At 40.6% G+C, this 19,104-nt stretch overlaps 2 protein-coding genes across 2 annotated transcripts; one reads left to right on the top strand and one right to left on the bottom strand.

Moving 5' to 3' along the window:
• The first annotated feature begins 1,262 nt into the window (after positions 1 to 1,262).
• On the top strand, positions 1,263 to 9,074 carry LOC120736231 (vascular cell adhesion protein 1-like). The gene is made up of 6 exons (XM_040036221.1): positions 1,263 to 1,484; positions 1,645 to 1,720; positions 1,878 to 2,261; positions 4,061 to 4,366; positions 4,449 to 4,709; positions 9,010 to 9,074. Exons 2-6 carry the CDS (start codon positions 1,648 to 1,650, stop codon positions 9,072 to 9,074), a joined length of 1,089 nt encoding a protein of 362 aa, XP_039892155.1. The 5' UTR covers positions 1,263 to 1,484; positions 1,645 to 1,647.
• LOC120736201 (myelin-associated glycoprotein-like) lies at positions 8,834 to 17,840 on the bottom strand. The gene is made up of 4 exons (XM_040036183.1): positions 17,671 to 17,840; positions 17,475 to 17,550; positions 16,861 to 17,244; positions 8,834 to 9,496 (listed from the first exon to the last, which is right to left on the bottom strand). Exons 2-4 carry the CDS (start codon positions 17,545 to 17,547, stop codon positions 9,165 to 9,167), a joined length of 789 nt encoding a protein of 262 aa, XP_039892117.1. The 5' UTR covers positions 17,548 to 17,550; positions 17,671 to 17,840; the 3' UTR covers positions 8,834 to 9,164.
• Positions 17,841 to 19,104: the final 1,264 nt, after the last annotated feature.

The raw sequence follows: 19,104 nt of genomic DNA, 5'->3' as shown, positions 1-19,104 counted from the left end.
ATAGTGGCTCAACACTGAGCACCTCTTGAATGGACCCGCTCTTTGCCCTATCTCTAAAGACGAAGCCAGCTACCAGAGCTATCAGAGACAGCTAATTTCTAGGAATCTGTCACTACCCAAAGGGCACAAATTGTTTTCCCAAGTGGAGATTAAAAACCAGACTTCAGAAAAGTGAGTGTCCTGCAGAAACAGTCAAAATGTGAGATATTGTCTCAAGATGGGAACAAGGAAAAAAATGCTCTCCAGTCCCAGATAAAGAAGGAGAAATTCTCTCTGGACTTACAGGTAGTAAAAGCTAAAGCATCAAGCTCAACAGACTTCTCCTTCTCTCTTCAGATCGTTTTTTTTTTTTTTTACTATAGTACCTGTACCTGAGCAATCTGTTCTTTTACTTTAAAATATCTAACAAGTGGTTACAAAATTAGAAGGTCTATATGATAGATCATCTATGATTTATTTTCTTGTATGAAATAAATGAAGAGCAGGTTACTTAAGAACTGTCAATTAAAAAAGAAGCAGAGGAAGAAAACTATGAAGAGATCAGCTGCTCTGTGCTGGGATTTGACTGCCACAGGACAGAGGAGGATAGAAGAAGATGGAAATAAATGTCTTAAATAACAAGAAACTTGTCCAAATGACTGCAGGGAGGCTAGCATAAAAAGCACCTCTATAAATATATTAAAAGTGTGATAAAACAGTATAATAAAACAGTTACACAGACACTAACCAGGGCCTGTCTGTGAGTTCTTTCTGGGTACTCCAGCTTCATTACACAATACAAAGACATGCAGATAGTGTAGACCAGTAGATTAACTGGTGATTTAGATAGCTGTGAATGTGAGCCTGAATGGTTAACTGCCATGAGATAGACTGGCAGCCTTTGCAGGATGTACTCACATACACATACTGTAATGAACTTGAGTTCGCTCTTTATTATTCACAGAAAAGTGAGACTTTTATTTTATTGTCTTAAGTGATCAGATCTGTGGACTAAGAGTACAACTCAGGAGTGGGATATAAAATGAAAAGTCTAAATTTACATTATTAAACAAGTATGCAAAGGTCAAAGTAGCCAGTGGTCACAGAAAATGAAGCTCAGAATTGGCAGGAATAAAAAAAATGGAAATCTTTGGACATCTTTGGAAAGCTCAGACAAAGACAAGTAAAAAGACAACTGATGGAAATGAGCAGCTTTATGTATGAGGGACATTTTGAGGGAATGAGGAACACGTTAAAATGTGAGAGGAGGGTCAGGACAGGTGACAGGTGGGAGTGGCAGCATCTGAAGTGTCAGCAGAGTGCATGATGGGAACATAAAAAGACTGACTGAATAAAGAACGACAGAAAGCCCAAAGCATCACAGGCCTGTTTGCTTTGACATTACAACATCTAAACTGAGAAGTGTTTCACTTGCTCTGTTTCTGCTAAAATCACACATTGACTTTTACGTTGTCGTCTCTCCTCTGTAGCAGCCTGATCATTTGGTAAGACTTTATTTTTTTACATATAGTAATTATATAAAATTGTATAATACTCTAAAAAGTAACTGCCTAAATTTACTCCTTAGGTTTAGAAATTTGTGACATGATTTTCTGTTTTAATCTTTTATTTGTCTAATTATGGCTTTTTATATTTTTTTTCCAGGTGATGAGTTTTGTGACAGTCCAGTCTGTGAAAATCATGACAGACATCATGTTACTGAGTCTCCTCCTTATTCCAAGTGAGCCGTCTCATTACAGTCATTTATAGTCTGAAAGATCAGTGAAGATAGATATAGTTTACGAAGTAAATCCATGGCTCTTGGAGTTGATTTTGTCATTATAAATTTTCTCTTCATTCAGATTTGCACCTTTTAATTTAGCTCTTACCTTTTCCAGGCACTTTGGCTGCTTGTCCTCAAGATTCACACCTGTTCATCACGGCACCAACAGAGATGGAAGCTCTGAGTGGATCTTGTTTACAAATCCCATGTAACTTTAGTGAAATTGGAACAGAAAAGTTTGACAGCACAAGATCTGTGTTTGGAGTGTGGATTAAAAATCATTCTGATATTTTTGCACATCCAAACAATGAGATCTTCAACAGCAGTGGGACAATTAACATCTATCCAATGAACATTACAGGAAACCTGAAGGAGAAACACTGCACCACTCTGTTTTCCAATTTAACCACAAATTATACAAACACATACTACTTCAGAATTATGAACTGGCCCTACAGAGCAACAGCTGTTTGTGATCCTCTTAAAATAACAATTAAAGGTGAGAAAGTTTTCTTTCAATTTATTAAGAACATAAATCCTAAACAGCTACAACTTTTGTGTAAACAACACAAAGCAGTTGTGGTCAAATGTGTAAATCAACCTGTTTAATTGATTTGTAATGGAAAATTGTAACTTCATTTCATGAGAAACAAAGACATGGGGGATGAAAAAAAAACCCAATTCATAATGTGTTCAACAGTGCTCTACACCGTAAAAAAAAAAAAAAAAATCCTAAAAAAAAGTAATATTCCGGCAGCTGAGGAGCCAAAATAATACCAGAAAATACCAGAAAATAACTTTCTCATAAAAATACGGTTATTTTCAGTAATGACAATACAGTTTGTTGCCCTAATTTTACATGGGATTTTGCCTTTTTCAAGTGCTTTTAAACATTAAATTAAGAACATTTTAACGTGATTAAACAATGAAATTACCTATAAACAAGGTCAATGAATGCGGCAATATGAATAATAATACTGAAATGTACAGAAATATACAGTTAACAGTTGGTTTAAATAATAATTGATTGCATTCATATAGTGCTTTACAATTCCACTTTATAATTCCCCTCTGGCCATCACCAGTAGGTGGTAGGTGAAGTGTCTTGCCCGAGCACACAACGACCGAGAGTCTCTGAGCCGGGGCTCGAACTGGCAACCTTCTGATTACAAGGCGAACTGCCAACTCTTGAGCCACGATCGCCCTAAGTAACAATAATAATAATTATTATTTGATGTAAAAAAAAGTTTATAAGAATCATTTTATATATTTTTCCATAGCATTACATTTGAATTTAACAGTTCAATCTTTCAAATAACGGACAAATATTGGTGAAATGATGATACATTTGTGAATGTATTTTAACAATCTAAATATGCATATGTACAGACAGATACGTTTAAAAAACAAGAAAATTATGTTTTATTACATTACAGTGATTTTAAGTTAATTTACATTTGAAATGTGAAATCACAGTCTATTGATGTAAATTTAATTATGTTCTAGAAGAACAGTGCGAAACTGTAAAATACACAGTAAAATACTTTTATATTACAATTTATTTTACAGTGTATAGTAAACACAGTTTTTAAAACCTAAAATACGAACTATATTTCACACTGTTAACAAACAGATATATTTACCACATATTATCCAAACCTCACAGAGTTCAATAACCACCTTGTTCAGAAGACCTTAAGCTACTTGTGCAAAGCCCTTAAAAATGAACAAGCCTTCAGCAAAACTGCAAGAAAACAGAAAATTAAAAATCCAAAACAATTATGCAAATGAAGAAAAAACTCTTAGTGGCTCCTTCTAGTAAAACTCAAAGCAACAAATTAAATTATCAGTTAAAGCATGAATGCAATAATGCAAAATACACAATGTGAATGCATATTCATGTTTGTATAACAAGTTGATTTCAAAGGAAAATAACTAATGGTCATCACAAACTAGAATCCTACTGCGATTCTCTCTGTTCTCCACTATTGCCTGTGCTTACAATGAGATACAAAAAGAGCATTGTTCTCTGACAGCGATTGAAAATTATAACATCGTTTGCAATGGTATTTTGTACAATATCTTATTTACTTTTTTACACACATTTTTTTAGTTCTTCAAACATATTTAGAGAACCACGAAAAATTAAAAACATGTTAAAAATGTATGCAAATACTTTTTGTCCACTACATAGGGTGTATATTTTTTATTATCCAATGGTATCACTGATCTGCATCTTTTTCTTGACTCTATTTCCTGCGTTATTGGTGTAAAGAAATGTTTCATGTGAAACCACAGATTCTCCTTGGAGGCCCAATATTACAATCTCAGGTGATCTGAAGGAGAAGGAGTCTGTCACTATAACCTGCTCAGCTCTCACTCCCTGTCCACACTCCCCTCCTCAACTCACCTGGAATCTCCAACAAGACTCTCACAACAAAACAGAGAAAAACACAGATGGAAGCTTTACAACTAAAATCCAGCAGAACATCACTCTGTCAGACACACATGATGGAAAGAAGATCAGCTGCTCTGCCAGATATCCTGTGAACCAAGGAAACGACACCAAGACAGCAGAGACAGAAGAGACTCTCAGTGTTTCATGTAAGACACTCGTTGTTTGGTTGTTGTTTTTTTATCCTGTCATTAAAAAAATGTTTAAAGGACTTCATTTTTTTTTCTCCAGATGCTCCTAAAAACACCTCAGCATCCATCAGTCCATCAGCTTTGGTGTCAGCAGGCAGCTGGGTGAACCTGACCTGCTCCAGCAGAGCCAAACCTCCAGTCAGCAACTTCACCTGGTTCAAGAAGAGCAGAGATGGAGCTGTGAAAGTATCTGAAGGAGAGATTTACAGCTTCAATGTAACAGATGGAGGAGTTTATTACTGTGTGGCCACTAATGATCTGGGTAATCAGACATCAGCAGAGATTCGTGTGGCTGTTGCAGGTAACAGCTGTAGCCAAGATCTGTTCTCAAATGAGTTTTTCTTTGTGTCCATGCAAAATTAATTGTTGTTACTTGATCTTTTCTTTAGGTCTCATTTCATCTGGAGTCACACTGTGGCCACTTATTGGTGGAATCATTTGGATTGTTGAACTCTTACTTCTGTAATGTTATTCTGCTTAATGGTTTTTGTTTGGTAAGTACCACACTTCAAAGCAGAAAACAGAAAAAAAGTTGCTGACACAAATATGTTACCTGCACATTAAAAATATTTGTTTCAAATCACATTTAATTTTTCTCAAATCTAAATTAAACACAATCCATACTGTACTCAATTTAACTGCCGTTTATTTCTTCCTGGTGATTAAATATAGCTCCTTTGTTTATGATCATGTTTATACAGTTTTTCCATGCTCAGATGCTGTGTGTGCTCTCCTGTGATTTATTTGTATGTTAGATATCTTGGTATAAATGTATCAGAGTTAACAAAAATGTTGTTCAAATGATGTCCAAATGCAACAAAACCATCCTGAAAGCAATTCTGTAAAGATTAAATGCAATACTGTGATACTTCTGATTCATCACACAATAATAAACTAAGTACAATTTTTGACAAAGTGGGATTTTGCCAAAATGTTAGTGAAAATTAAGGGGTTGCCATTAAAGCATGTTTTATTAAAAAATATTAAATTAAGAACTCTTCCTTATCAAATAGAATAGAATAACCCTTTATTTTAATTGTATATGTACAATACAATTATGAAATTAAGCAGTTAATACGTTGTATTTTGTGTTCTTTACATTTGCAAATGTGAAGTGGCAATACATTACAACAACTGGAATTAATGTAATTATTAAATCTTTTATTCAAATTCTTGGATTTTATTTGCTTGATGTTGTGGAAAGCTTTGCTGACTAAAAAATGCCTAAGACACATGTTAAATTTATACGTGTTTAACTGCAAAGTCTGACATTCATCAACATCTTCTTCACTGAACTTTTTTACACTCTGTGAATAAACTCTGTGAAAGAACTTCCTCAGAGTCAAGCTGTCCTACAAATACAAAGAATTCCAGTAATTCCACATATCATCAGGGTCTTTCAGTCAGAATACAAAATAAAACAGCGACCAATGATTCTGCAGTTGGTTTGGGGTTATTTTATTTATTTATTTTGTTCCAGATTATAAATGGTAGGCAGTTTTACTTATTAAAGTAAGACACATATGGACTAACAAGGTGTTACAATATTACATTTTATTTTTCAAATCTCATTCATTCTTATGTACCACAAAGCAAGACATACAAAATAATTATCCTAAACACTCATTCAACACAGTGAGATGCATTTAACATCGAAGGATTAAGGAAAAGTATCAAAAAACTGCAAATGTGTTTTATCCAAACACTTGGATAAAAAGTGTAGCAGAGATGTCAACTCATCACCACCTGGTGGTGTGAATCTGCAGTATTTATTTTATTAATGCAGCATGCTGACTTTTTTAAAATGCTGAAGAAAAGGGATTAGAATAATTTAATCCTGGAATTCATGGTAATTCATCCAGCCTTTTATGAAAGCAATCAACAAAACTCACAAAGTGGTGCAGATCATGTACGTGTTAAGTACTTTTCCATTATATTTTCGACAACAGCGTGTTAATCCCACAGCTGAACCATGAGAAAAATCACACTGCTGCTATTGAATCTAATTGTCATGAAGTTTCTGCCTTGTGTAAAGAAGGTAGATTCACATACACTCTGTGAAGGCAGATTAGCTGTATTCATTGTTCAAAGTGTGTTTAAGGCTGTTTAGAGCAGGACTGTGGAGACTAAATGTAGGGACGATGACTGGTAAAGGGAGAGAGTTGGCTTATATGATGAAGGCAGATATACTGTGTTTGCAGGACACCAGGTGAAAGCAAGGTCAAGAGCACTGGAGGTGGATTCAAGCTGTTCTACCATGATGTAGATAAGTGAAACAGACTGGGGGTAATGCTGAAGGAAGAGTGCTGGAATACTGTTGTAAAAACAAAGAAAATGTCAGAATCATGAGTTTGAAGATGGAAATCGAAGGTGTGATGTCTTGCTGTTGTCAGTGTGTATTCCCCACAGGTTGGATGTCAGTAGAAAAAGAAATTCCCATGACTTATTAGGTGAAGTTAAAAAGGGCTATGAAGAGATTTGGGGTAGGTATGGTCTTAAGAAGAGAAGGACAAATAGTGGATTTTATGAACAGGACTGAAATAGCTGTGGTTGACATCTACTTCAGGAAGGAGGAGGAACATAAGATGATGAATAAAAGTGGAGGAAGTTGTACACAGGTGGACAGAAGTTGCAATCTGAAAAGAAACAGGAGACAGTGAGGTGGTGTCGGGGGAGAATGTAGGTAGGCAGCATCATTGGGTAGTCTGTAGGAGGACTTTGGAACTCAAGAAGATGGAAGGTGGAGGGGAGGATTAAATGGTGGAAGCTAAAGTAGGGACGGATGTTACCCAGAAATCAGAGTAACAGAGTTTCCTTGCAGTCATTTGGACGAGTTTCTTCTCTTTATTCCACTACAGTTCTCAATTTTTCTTCAGGAAAAAGTTCCTCTTGGCCATGAGCACTCTGTGTTGAGCTGTTTTCTGGCTTGTTGACTTTCACCTGTGCGTACACCGTATCCTGCTGCTCACCTCTGTCCCGCACTGAGTCAGAGGGCACTTCGTATCCCAGCGTAGAGAAATTGATCTCTCCATAATGGATGTTTTCTTCCTCTCCTTCTGTTTTACTTGCTGGCTCTTCATCAACCCGATGTTCAGTTATTTGAATCTGTTGAAATAAAACAACAGAAGGTTCTATGATTCTGTGAGTTGGGTCTATTCTTATTCATGTTTTTAGACATTTTACATTAACCTTCCTTTTTTTCCTTGTTTCAAAAACGGCATTAAAATGTGTTTAACAACAGAAAACCCCTTAGATATTGGTTTTTCAAATTCAAAGGGTATAACAAAAAATGGCAAGATAACATAATCCACACCATCATATGACAACTAGGGGAGCATGGCACCACTAAATGTCACAGAGATGACTCTACGACCCAAAATATATGCAGTTTCCCCTTTGAGTAAATTGTCCAAACATTTCATCTGGTAATCTCACTAGCTATCAGAAAACAACATGCCATTCTGGAGATGGCAGATATGGATCAATCTATTTAGGAATAAGGCGTGTGACAAGTGAAGCATTGTAAACACATTCCAGATATACTAATGCCCCGCCGTAAGCGAGGTCTGGGACAACTGAGTGAAGTGGCTGCCATAACTCTACAACCCTAGCACTGAAGTAACACCCAACAGGCAGCTGGTTCCATTCAGACATAAATGTTTGTTATGTGTTGCTGTAGAGAAACACATAATATGGCAGCTTTCTTAAGATAATAATGAGTGGTTGCAACTGGATGAATGCAGTCATTCTGCACTGTGAAAAAGGAAAACTCTGGTATTCACATACAGGTTTTTTCCATGCAAAATGGTGTTGGCATTTAAAATTAAATGGCTTTATTTTAGATCTTTGGTGATAATGGGACAATTCTGACCCTGAGAGCAACAGCTATGTATAGAATGTGAAGACAACAAAAGGGTTAAATAGTTAGACTGCTCTGATAGAAGTATTACAATAAATACTTATCTGAAGAGTCAGGTAACACTACAGGTAGTGTTGTATTTCAGTTTTCTTACCTGAGTCTGTTGTTGAGTTTGATGCTTTGACTTCAACCACCTGGAAGACGTCAGAGACAGTTGTATTAAATATATTCTGTTTTAGTTTAAATATATGTTTGAGCAAAGTCAAGTGTGATGGAAAAAACAGTCTTTATTATAAGATAAAAATAAAATTAACTGACTGACTCATGTGTTTTGCTTAGATAGACGATACTTACCAAACAAAGACAATCAAACAGAGTAAGATTAAGAGTACAATGATTCCAATGATTCCTCCTATACGTGGACACTGGGATGAAACATGACCTACAAAAAACAGCAAGTAAAAAACAAATAAAGCATGATTTAATGTTGACACATTGATCCAGGCTGTTCTTGTTCACAACCTGAAGTTAGATGAAAGAAAAAAAGGAACATTTTGGAGAATATCTAACACATTTATGACTTTAGCCTTTACCTCCAACAGTCACATGAATCTCTGCTGATGTCTGATTACCCAGATCATTAGTGGCCACACAGTAATAAACTCCTCCATCTGTTACATTGAAGCTGTAAATCTCTCCTTCAGATACTTTCACAGCTCCATCTCTGCTCTTCTTGAACCAGGTGAAGCTGCTGACTGGAGGTTTGGCTCTGCTGGAGCAGGTCAGGTTCACCCAGCTGCCTGCTGACACCAAACCTGATGGACTGATGGATGCTGAGGTGTCTTTGGGAGAATCTGGAGAGAAAAACATAAATCATGTTGTCCGATGGGATTCAGTTCAACAACAAACTCTGATTGTCTTACATGAAACACTGAGAGTCTGTTCTGTCTCTGCTGTCTTGGTGTTGTTTCCTTGGTTCACAGGATATCTGGCAGAGCAGCTGATCTTCTTTCCATCATATGTGTCTGACAGAGTGATGGTCTGCTGGATTTTAGTTGTAAAGCTTCCATCTGTGTTTTCCTCTATTTTGTTGTGAGAGTCTTGTTGGAGATTCCAGGTGAGTTGAGGAGGGGAGTGTGGACAGGGAGTGAGAGCTGAGCAGGTTATAGTGACAGACTCCTTCTCCTTCAGATCACCTGGGATTGTAATATTGGGCCTCCAAGGAGAATCTGTGGTTTCACATTAAACACAGTTTGTACACTGATAATACAGTCAAGAAAAGGATAGAAAAACGTGACAACATTGACAAAAAACAATACAAGCTGTGACAATTACTGACTACTCCCAGACTACTCCTCAAACAGCAGCACATTATTCCATGATTTAAAGACCCAGCTGAGAAACAAAGTCATTGACATATTATAGGCTGAAAGGATCACAAAAGCATTTCTAAGGCTTTGTGATGCCGCATGAACCACAGTGAGAACCATTATCCACAAAATGGAGAAAATCTGGAACAGTGGTGAAGTTTCTTGCCAACCTTCCAAAATTACTCAAGAGTGTATTTATGATTCATCCAGGAGTTCACAAAAGACCCCAGAACATCATCCAAAGAACTGCAGGCCTCCCTTTTCTCAGTTAGGGTGTCACAGTCTGGCGAGGGCAGACTGTATGAATTGAAAAAGGACCCAAAATGCAGACTCCAAGGAACAGGGAACAAAACTTGAATGTTAACAAAAGGTGAGCCGTTTAATAAGGCTGGTAGAAAAGGTACAAACAAAGGGCAAGGCAAACTGAAGCAAAATTAACACAAACCTAAACTGGGGAATCTAAACAAACAATAAGAAAAACCTAGACAAGAAACTTGGAAACATGGCGTGGACAACAGACAACCTGACCATCACACACTGAAAACAGAGGACTTAAATACACAGGAGGTGATTAGGGGAAGTGGAGACACATGAGGAAACAGCTGACTAGGATAAACATAATGATGCACAGGCAAGAGTAAAACTAACCACATGAGCACAGAACACAAGACCCCTTTTCAAAATAAAACAGGAAACATGCAGACTTAGAAACGACAACCAGAACTTGACAGCGTAAGACACAGACATGAAACTCAGGAAGAGCAGGGGAGATTTAACATGGTTGGAAACACGAAGGGGAAATAATAAGAACTAGAAACACTTAGGCATGATAATACAAACTTGATAACATAAGACACGCAGCATGAAACATGAAGGATAAGGGGAAGCTTAAATACAGGGGAAGAAAACACAAGGAGTCTAATAACCAAATGAACTTAGATAACCTAATGAACAAAATAAACTCAAACTTAAAACGCTGGGTCAAAAGACCCAGGACCATGACAGAGCCCCCCCTTCAAGGGCGGATTCCAGACGCCCAAAACCACGAACAAAGGCAGCAACAAGAAAACAAACATGAAACAAAACCAAAACAACCCACCCAGGGCGGGCGGCGGGGGTCCAGGACGGAGGGCCTGAAACAAAACCACAAAAACAAAGAATCTGAAGCACACAGTCCAAACACAAGGGCTTAAGAGTCCGAGACCCTGTTTCAGGAGGGCGACCATGATCTCGGCAGAAAAGGAGTCCATGGCGAAGTAATTCAGGTGGCCGACCTGGAGGCCAATGGCACAAGAATCTAAAGTCAGGCAGATCACCGGGCCGTCCTGGAGGTCGACAGCATAGCAGTTCATAGTTCAAAAGGTTCAGGGGGCCGGCCATGTGGAAGGTGGCAGTGGCGAAGCAGGTATGGCTGGCCACACTCGGGCGGTTTGGCTCGTGGCCGGCGGCGACGTGGACGAGACCTGTCGGGTGGCTTGGCTGGCGGCCGGCGGCGACGTGGACGAGACCTGTCGGGCGGCTTGGCTGGTGGCCGGCGGCGACGTGGACGAGACCTGTCGGGCGGCTTGGCTGGTGGCCGGCGGCGACGTGGACGAGACCTGTCGGGTGGCTTGGCTGGCGGCCGGCGGCGACGTGGACGTGACCCCTCGGGTGGTTTGGTGGGTTTCCGTGAACAGGCTGTTTTGACAGGCCCCGGAAACAGCCATGCCGGACGTGGCTTGGCAGGCGAGACGAGCAGAGGCGTGGCGTCGACCTCAGACCGGGTCGTGGCAGGACCAGGCGAGGCAGGACCAGATAATGGCGCTGCAGGCGACGGCGTGGAAGGATGCTGGACGGGCTTGGCTGAACCTCCAGCTGGTGCAACAGAATCAGGCGAGGCAGGGCCGGCAGGCGCGGAGACCTCTGGCTGAGGCGAGGCAGGGCCGGCAGAAGCAGTGGCATGGGCTGGACCAGACGAGGCTGAAGACCCTGATGAGGCCGGACCAGGCGAGGCTGAAGACCCTGATGAGGCCGGACCAGGCGAGGCTGAAGACCCTGATGAGGCCGGACCAGGCGAGGCTGAAGACCCTGATGAGGCCGGACCAGGCGAGGCTGAAGAGTCGGATGAAGCCGGACCAGGCGAGGATGAAGAGTCGGATGAAGCCGGACCAGGTGAGGACGAAGCGGCCGCAGGTGGCGGCTGGACAGGCTCCTCGGGCCCTCCAGCTGACGCGGAGACGGGAGGCCGGACGGGCCCCTCGGGCCCTCCAGCTGACGCGGCATGAGGCCGGACGGGCCCCTCGGGCCCTCCAGCTGACGCGGCATGAGGCCGGACGGGCCCCTCGGGCCCTCCAGCTGACGCGGCATGAGGCCGGACGGGCCCCTCGGGCCCTCCAGCTGACGTGGCATGAGGCCGGACGGGCCCCTCGGGCCCTCCAGCTGAAACAGGCGGCGGCGTGGGAGCCGCGGAGTGCTGAGCAGACTGTTGAGCGGTCGGTTGTGCAGATGATTGGGCTAAAGAAAGGGGTATGGGTGACAAAACCGAAGCCTGACCTGGAGACAAAACCGAAGCCTGACCTGGAGACAAAACCGAAGCCTGACCTGGAGACAAAACCGAAGCCTGACCTGGAGACAAAACCGAAGCCTGACCTGGAGACAAAACTGATGACGGAACACATGACTGAGCTGCTAACTGAGCAACAGACTGAACTACGGAAAAAATGAGAGGTTGTAGTGATTGTGGTAGTTGTTGCTGACCTAACTCCGAGCCTACAGAACACAAGGACAGGGGCTGGATCGGCTCGCCTGAGCCTTCAGCGGACACCCGCCTGCTGGGCGCAGGCGGGTGCCTGCGCCCAGCAGGCACCCGCCGGACACGAGCCACTCCCACCCGAGGAGTAGGTACAGGTGCAGAGGTAGGCTGTGTCCTGGCTGGCCTCACCCTGGGAGCCGGGACAGGTGGTGGCGAGCGGAGCTCAGGAGTGGTCACAGGAGTAGGTAGGTTTGCAAAGGCAGTTTCTGAATAAGCTGACTGATGAGCAGCAAAGTCCAGGGGTGAAGCCACACCCAAAACAGTCACTTGAGGTGCAGGTTGAACTTGGTCTGACTCTAAAACATGGTGAGTGTGTTTGAACATGGCTGGCTGTGGAACACAAAGTTCAACTTGATTCACGAGCTCAGTGGCATCAAGTCCAAGTCTTCTAGCCAGTTTACCTATGGTAGGAGGCACTCTGTTACTATTTACACCTCCCAGCTGAGGCACAGAAAAAACAACTGCCTGAGATACTGGCAGAGCATTACTTAGAGTCTCAGATACAGGGTTGGAATCATGAAGGTTCGGAGGAGCTGGTTGAAAAACTAAAGTGTTCATAGGAGCAGCATGACTAACCGTGGATGAAATGGCAGAAGGATTGGAATCAGAATGTGGCAAACAGTCACTTTTACTCCTGAAAGTGGTCTGCTCAGCTGCCGTGGAGCGATGGCGGCGTGAATGCTGCTTTCTCCTGGAAGAGGGAGGAGACGAGTCGGCCCGCAAGTCCTCAAGCGGACTCGGCTGAAAATCCTCCGGCTCCTCACACAGGAGTGGCTGCTCAGGGCAGACACGCACAGTAGAAACAAGGAAGTCCTGGATTAAAGGGTGGAGCATGCCAAATAACCAGGGGAGTCCAGAGATCATCCGTTGTAAGCGGAGAGCTAGTTCCTCCTGGTATTCCTTAAATGGCAGCGCAAACCACTCCTGGCAGAGAAATTCTACCGTGTAGATCATGTCCTCCTGGAGCTCAGCAGAGGGATTCTGAGTTGCTGGGTCCATTGTCTGGTCAGGTCGTTCTGTCACAGTCTGGCGAGGGCAGACTGTATGAATTGAAAAAGGACCCAAAATGCAGACTCCAAGGAACAGGGAACAAAACTTGAATGTTAACAAAAGGTGAGCCGTTTAATAAGGCTGGTAGAAAAGGTACAAACAAAGGGCAAGGCAAACTGAAGCAAAATTAACACAAACCTAAACTGGGGAATCTAAACAAACAATAAGAAAAACCTAGACAAGAAACTTGGAAACATGGCGTGGACAACAGACAACCTGACCATCACACACTGAAAACAGAGGACTTAAATACACAGGAGGTGATTAGGGGAAGTGGAGACACATGAGGAAACAGCTGACTAGGATAAACATAATGATGCACAGGCAAGAGTAAAACTAACCACATGAGCACAGAACACAAGACCCCTTTTCAAAATAAAACAGGAAACATGCAGACTTAGAAACGACAACCAGAACTTGACAGCGTAAGACACAGACATGAAACTCAGGAAGAGCAGGGGAGATTTAACATGGTTGGAAACACGAAGGGGAAATAATAAGAACTAGAAACACTTAGGCATGATAATACAAACTTGATAACATAAGACACGCAGCATGAAACATGAAGGATGAGGGGAAGCTTAAATACAGGGGAAGAAAACACAAGGAGTCTAATAACCAAATGAACTTAGATAACCTAATGAACAAAATAAACTCAAACTTAAAACGCTGGGCCAAAAGACCCAGGACCATGACATAGGGTCAGAGTTCATGATTCAAAAATAAGAATACGCAACTGGGCAATAAATGGTCTCCATGGGAAAGTTTAAGGAGAAAATAAATAGAGCTAACAGAACACAAAGGCACAACTTACATCTGCCAAAAATACTCTTTCGAGTAACAAGATGAAACCTGAAATTTCCTGTTACAACGGGCATAAAACTAACAAAGCATTTCATCAAGAGAACATTATACCAACAATCAAACAGGGCTATAGAGTGCGACCAATTTGGTCGCAAATACGACCAAATTTTTCAGTGGTGCAACTAAAAACAAATATTTGGTTGCACCTGTGCGACCAACTGTTCGGGTAGCGAAAAAAAAAAATCTGCAACCTTCCCATGGTCAACAACAGACAAACATTATGCCCCTATCGTGGACTAAACCAATCAGAGATAGTAAGGGGCGGGACCTCTCTGATTGGCCGTGGTCCAGTTGAAAGTGCAGGTGGAAGTGGGAGGTGAGTAGCTTGAATAAAGCGATATCAATTCATTAAATCCTGAATCGACTTTTAAATATAACTGTGTTTTGCCAGAAACGCCAGATTCTCAGATTAAAGCTCACAAAACCATTTCAACAACAACCAAACAGCAAATGAGAGCAGGTACACGGATTCCACACAAAGACGTAAACACAGAGCCGACGCATCAGAATCAGCTTTGTCTTTCTCGGCTTTCTCACCCGACGGCCCGTAGACGGACACGCTGTCGGAGCTTAGCGATCCTGATGCGTCCGGTCCGCGCTGTGATTACGTCTTTTTGCGCTGATTCTGAGCTGCAGGTTTTGTCTCTCCAACCAAAATTCACCGAGCCAGCAGCAAAAGAAGCAGCAAACTGCGCTTCACATTTGATCAATGTCGTGATGAAATTTGCTGTTTTGCTTCCAAAATCCCACTCCATGCACAGCTAGCTCTCTCTCTCTCTCACTCTGTACTTCAAGAACAGTTTCCCGTCTCCAATCTCTGTTTTCTGTATTATTCATTCGCTTATTACCCACCAGTCTACCGTTGTTTACGGCGCTGTGGCTGCTGTCTTTTTCTTTTCTTTTTTTCACTTAAATGACCTCGGACAAGAAAGCCTATTTTTTCTGTTGTTCAATACTGAAGAAATGTAAACTTTATATGCAGAACATTGTAGAATATTTTGAAGGTTATCTGCTATAAAAAGCCAGACCAGGAAAATCTCCTTCATGTTTTTCTGTGTTTTATTCTCAGTTACTTTCACACAAAGGCATCTGCTGTGATGTTCACAATTCTGATGAAGTCAGTACTTATAAATGATCAGAATTATAATATTTCTGACTGTCTAACTTTTTTAAGTTAGGCGTACCGGTACGCCCATGGCAAAAAGTTAGTCTAGAGCCCTGTCAAACATGGTGGTGGTTGTGTGACAGTCTGAGGCTGCTTCAGGATGATTTTCCCTAATTGATGGAACCATGAACTCTGATCTCTACCAGAAAATTCTCAAGAAAAATCTCCAGCCAATTGTTTGTGCCCTGAAGCTCACTTGGGTTATGCAGCAGGACAAAGGTCCAAAACGCACCAGCAAGAAAAAAAAAAGAACAAACAAACTCAGGCTTACATCCCCCTAAAATGTAATGCTTTGGTCTTGCTTGGAAAATTTTGGGAAAATGTGGTTGCGATGTTTTTTTAAAGAAAGTGCCATTTTTCATACAGGGTCAGATAGGTCTGCCTAAACCCTGGATGTCCCCAAATACATAAAATGACCATTAAAAAGTGAATGTTTAAATTTACTTAGGTTATATTTGTTTAATCGTGAACTTTATTTCATTTCAAACATGCAGAAGTGACAAATATGCAAAACCTGTTTACGTTTTTAATCACTAACAGAAAGGATTTCTCCTTTTGCGTCCCCTCTAAGTGCAGGGAATGTTGGGAAAGAGATGTAAAGATAGGGCAGGGATAGTTCAGTAGGTAGAGTACTGGCCCCATGATCGGAAGGTCGGGGGTTCGACTCCACTGAACGGCTACCCTGAGGTACCCCTGAGCAAGGTACCGTCCCTACACACTGCTCCCCGGGCGCTGCATTGGTGGCTGCCCACTGCTTCACTGGGTGAATGGGTTAAATGCGGAGGAACTATTTCCCCATGGGGACTAACACGCACACTTTTAAAAAAGATAGATTTGTGTCAGGAAGTTATTTTGTGTTGATGCAGCAGTAGCTTGTGAAGGAGTCACTACTTATTCATTTGAATGATTTCTTTACTTTGATTTTTAATTTTCAGTTTTCTTGCAGTTTTGCTGAAGTTGTGTTCATTTTTAAGGGCTTTGCACAAGCTGATTAAGGTCTTCTGAACAAGCTGGTATTGACCTCAAGGAGGTTTGAGTAATATGTGGTAAATATATCTGTTGACAGTGTGCAGTACAGATTTTTAAAACTTATGTTTACTGCAGAGCACTGTTAAATACTTTTTAAACGTATTTTTGACTGAATTCCAATTTTACTGTTCACAATAAAGAATACAAAATATAATATTATTATAATATTATTATAATATTCTGCATTCCAGTTCACTTTACAGTTGTGGTCAAATAAACAGAGTGATATCAGCCTCTTTATTTGACCATAACTGCTTTTTGATGTTTAAACTGCTAATGATTAGACTTTATATTCTTAATAAGAATGAAATGAAACTCTCTTACCTTTAATTGTTATTTTAAGAGGATCACAAGAAGCTGTTGCTTGGAACGGCCAGTTCATAATTCTGAAGTAGTATGTGTTTGTATAATTTGTGATTAAATTGGAAAACAGAGTGGTGCAGCTTTTCTCCTTCAGGTTTCCTGTAATATTCATTGGATAGATGTTAACTGTCCCACTGCTGTTGAAAATCACATTTTCTGGATGTGCAACAATATCAGAATTATTTTTAATCCACACTCCAAACACAGATCTTGTGCTGTCAAACTTTACTGTTCCGGTTTCACTAAAGTTACATGGGATTTGTAAACAAGATCCACTCAGAGCTTCCATCTCTGTTGGTGCAGTGATGAACAGGTGTGTGTTTGGAGGACAAGCAGCCAAAGAGTCTGGGAATCCAGAGAGCAAAAAATAAAAGTTGAAAATCTAAATGAAGAGAAAATTCATATTTACAAAACTGACTTTAAGTGTCGTGGGTTTGCTTTTTTCTCCTGTTCTTTCTACACCTTCGGTACAAAATGTTTCACTTAACTTACAAATATAAAATGTGTGACTTTGTAAAGTTTCTCTATCTGCACTGATCTGTCAGACTGTAAATGACTGTAATGAGACGGCTCACTTGGAATAAAGAGGAGACTCAGTAACATGATGTCTGTCATGATGTTCACAGACTGGACTGTCACAAAACTCATCACCTGTATAAAGAAAATACATAATTACACAAATAAAAAATCAAACCAGAAATTATCTTTTATAAGGTGTTTGGGTTTTTTGTAACATGCACAATTGCTCAAATTTTAAAACAAATGTCTTACCTAATGATCAGACTGCTACAGACGAGAGACGACAAAGTAAAAGTCAATGTGTCCTTTCAGCAGAATCAGAGCGAGTGAAACACTTCTCTGTTTAGATGTTGTCATGTCAAAGCAAACTTTTAGTTTTCTGTCTTTCTTTATTCAGTCAATCGGCTTTTTATGTTCCCATCATGCACTCTGCTGACACTTCAGACACTGCCACTCCCACCTGCCTGCCTCCACATTCACCTGTGCTGACCCTTCACTCACACACTAACCTGTTCCTCATTCCTTCATTATGTCCCTTGTACTCAGAGTCGCTCATTTCAGTTGTCTTCTTACTTTGTTTTGTCCAATCACTTTTTTCTGTCCTACAATCTGATCTTCATTATTTGTGACTATTGGCTGCTTTGACTTTTTGACCTTGCATTTTTCCCTTAAATAAAGACTTTTAAAATATTATATCTCACTCCTGAGACATGCTGTTGGCTCACAATCATTCTGTAACATGAATTTATTTTTATAATAATTGTTTTTGGAGCCAAACGTGTTATCACACAGTATCACGACCTGTGTTACCCCAGACAAGCACTGCTTATTTCAAACTACTATAGTCTGTGCATTCAAAGCAGTGTTGGGAAATTTTTTCATGTGTGTTTCCCACACTCACTGAAATAATAGCTTAGGTTCCAATTTAATCATTTGAGCCCCCAAACCCCCTTTTTGATATGTTTCTTCTCAGTTTGCTGGCTGGATTTACACAGTGCTTTTCTTCTCTTACTGAACATTCTGATCACTTTTAACAACATGTCACACTTTTTGTATACATCCATAGCCTACAGAGTTTCACCCAATGGTAGCTGGACATTTATTTCAAGATTTCAAGCTCCCATATGAATAACAAATCCCATAAGAAGATACAAAACATGTTGGCAGGAACATAAAGACTCAAATTTAAAAAACTGAAGTATGTGGAGATTACATTTTGCAGAACTATTTCTGTTTTTGTGGAAAAAAGAGTTCCTCCTTCAACTTCTGCTTCTTGTTATAACCACAAGAAATCACCTGAAAACAGTTATTACAGGTGAAGTTAAGACAAAAAATGAACTTAAAAAGTGGCAGGATGTTGTTTGTGTAATTTCACTAAACTGTAAAAGAGACACATTTATAGGTTTCATATTTCTTGTTAATGTTATGCTACTTCACTACAGTTCTCGTATTTTCTTCACCTCAGTGTAGAGTTCTTTGTAGCCTTCACTCGTGTTTACATATCCTTCTTTCCTCTTGGGTCATAGAAAAAACCACTCCAGATTAATGGAGAAACCCATTTATATGGCAGCTTTTGGCAGACATGTAAATCTATTTATCAACCAATAAATGACTGATTAAATAAAAGCAGAAACATTTAAACACATTGGGGAAGTTTGTTATCAGTCAAAGTTTCTGCCACCTGTG

Source organism: Simochromis diagramma, unplaced genomic scaffold (assembly GCF_900408965.1).
Source record: "Simochromis diagramma unplaced genomic scaffold, fSimDia1.1 OVJJ01000271.1, whole genome shotgun sequence".
NCBI classification, from domain to species: Eukaryota; Metazoa; Chordata; class Actinopteri; order Cichliformes; family Cichlidae; genus Simochromis; species Simochromis diagramma.
The sequence above is the reverse complement of the archived record's forward strand: the minus strand, read 5'-3'. Positions and strand labels throughout refer to the sequence as shown.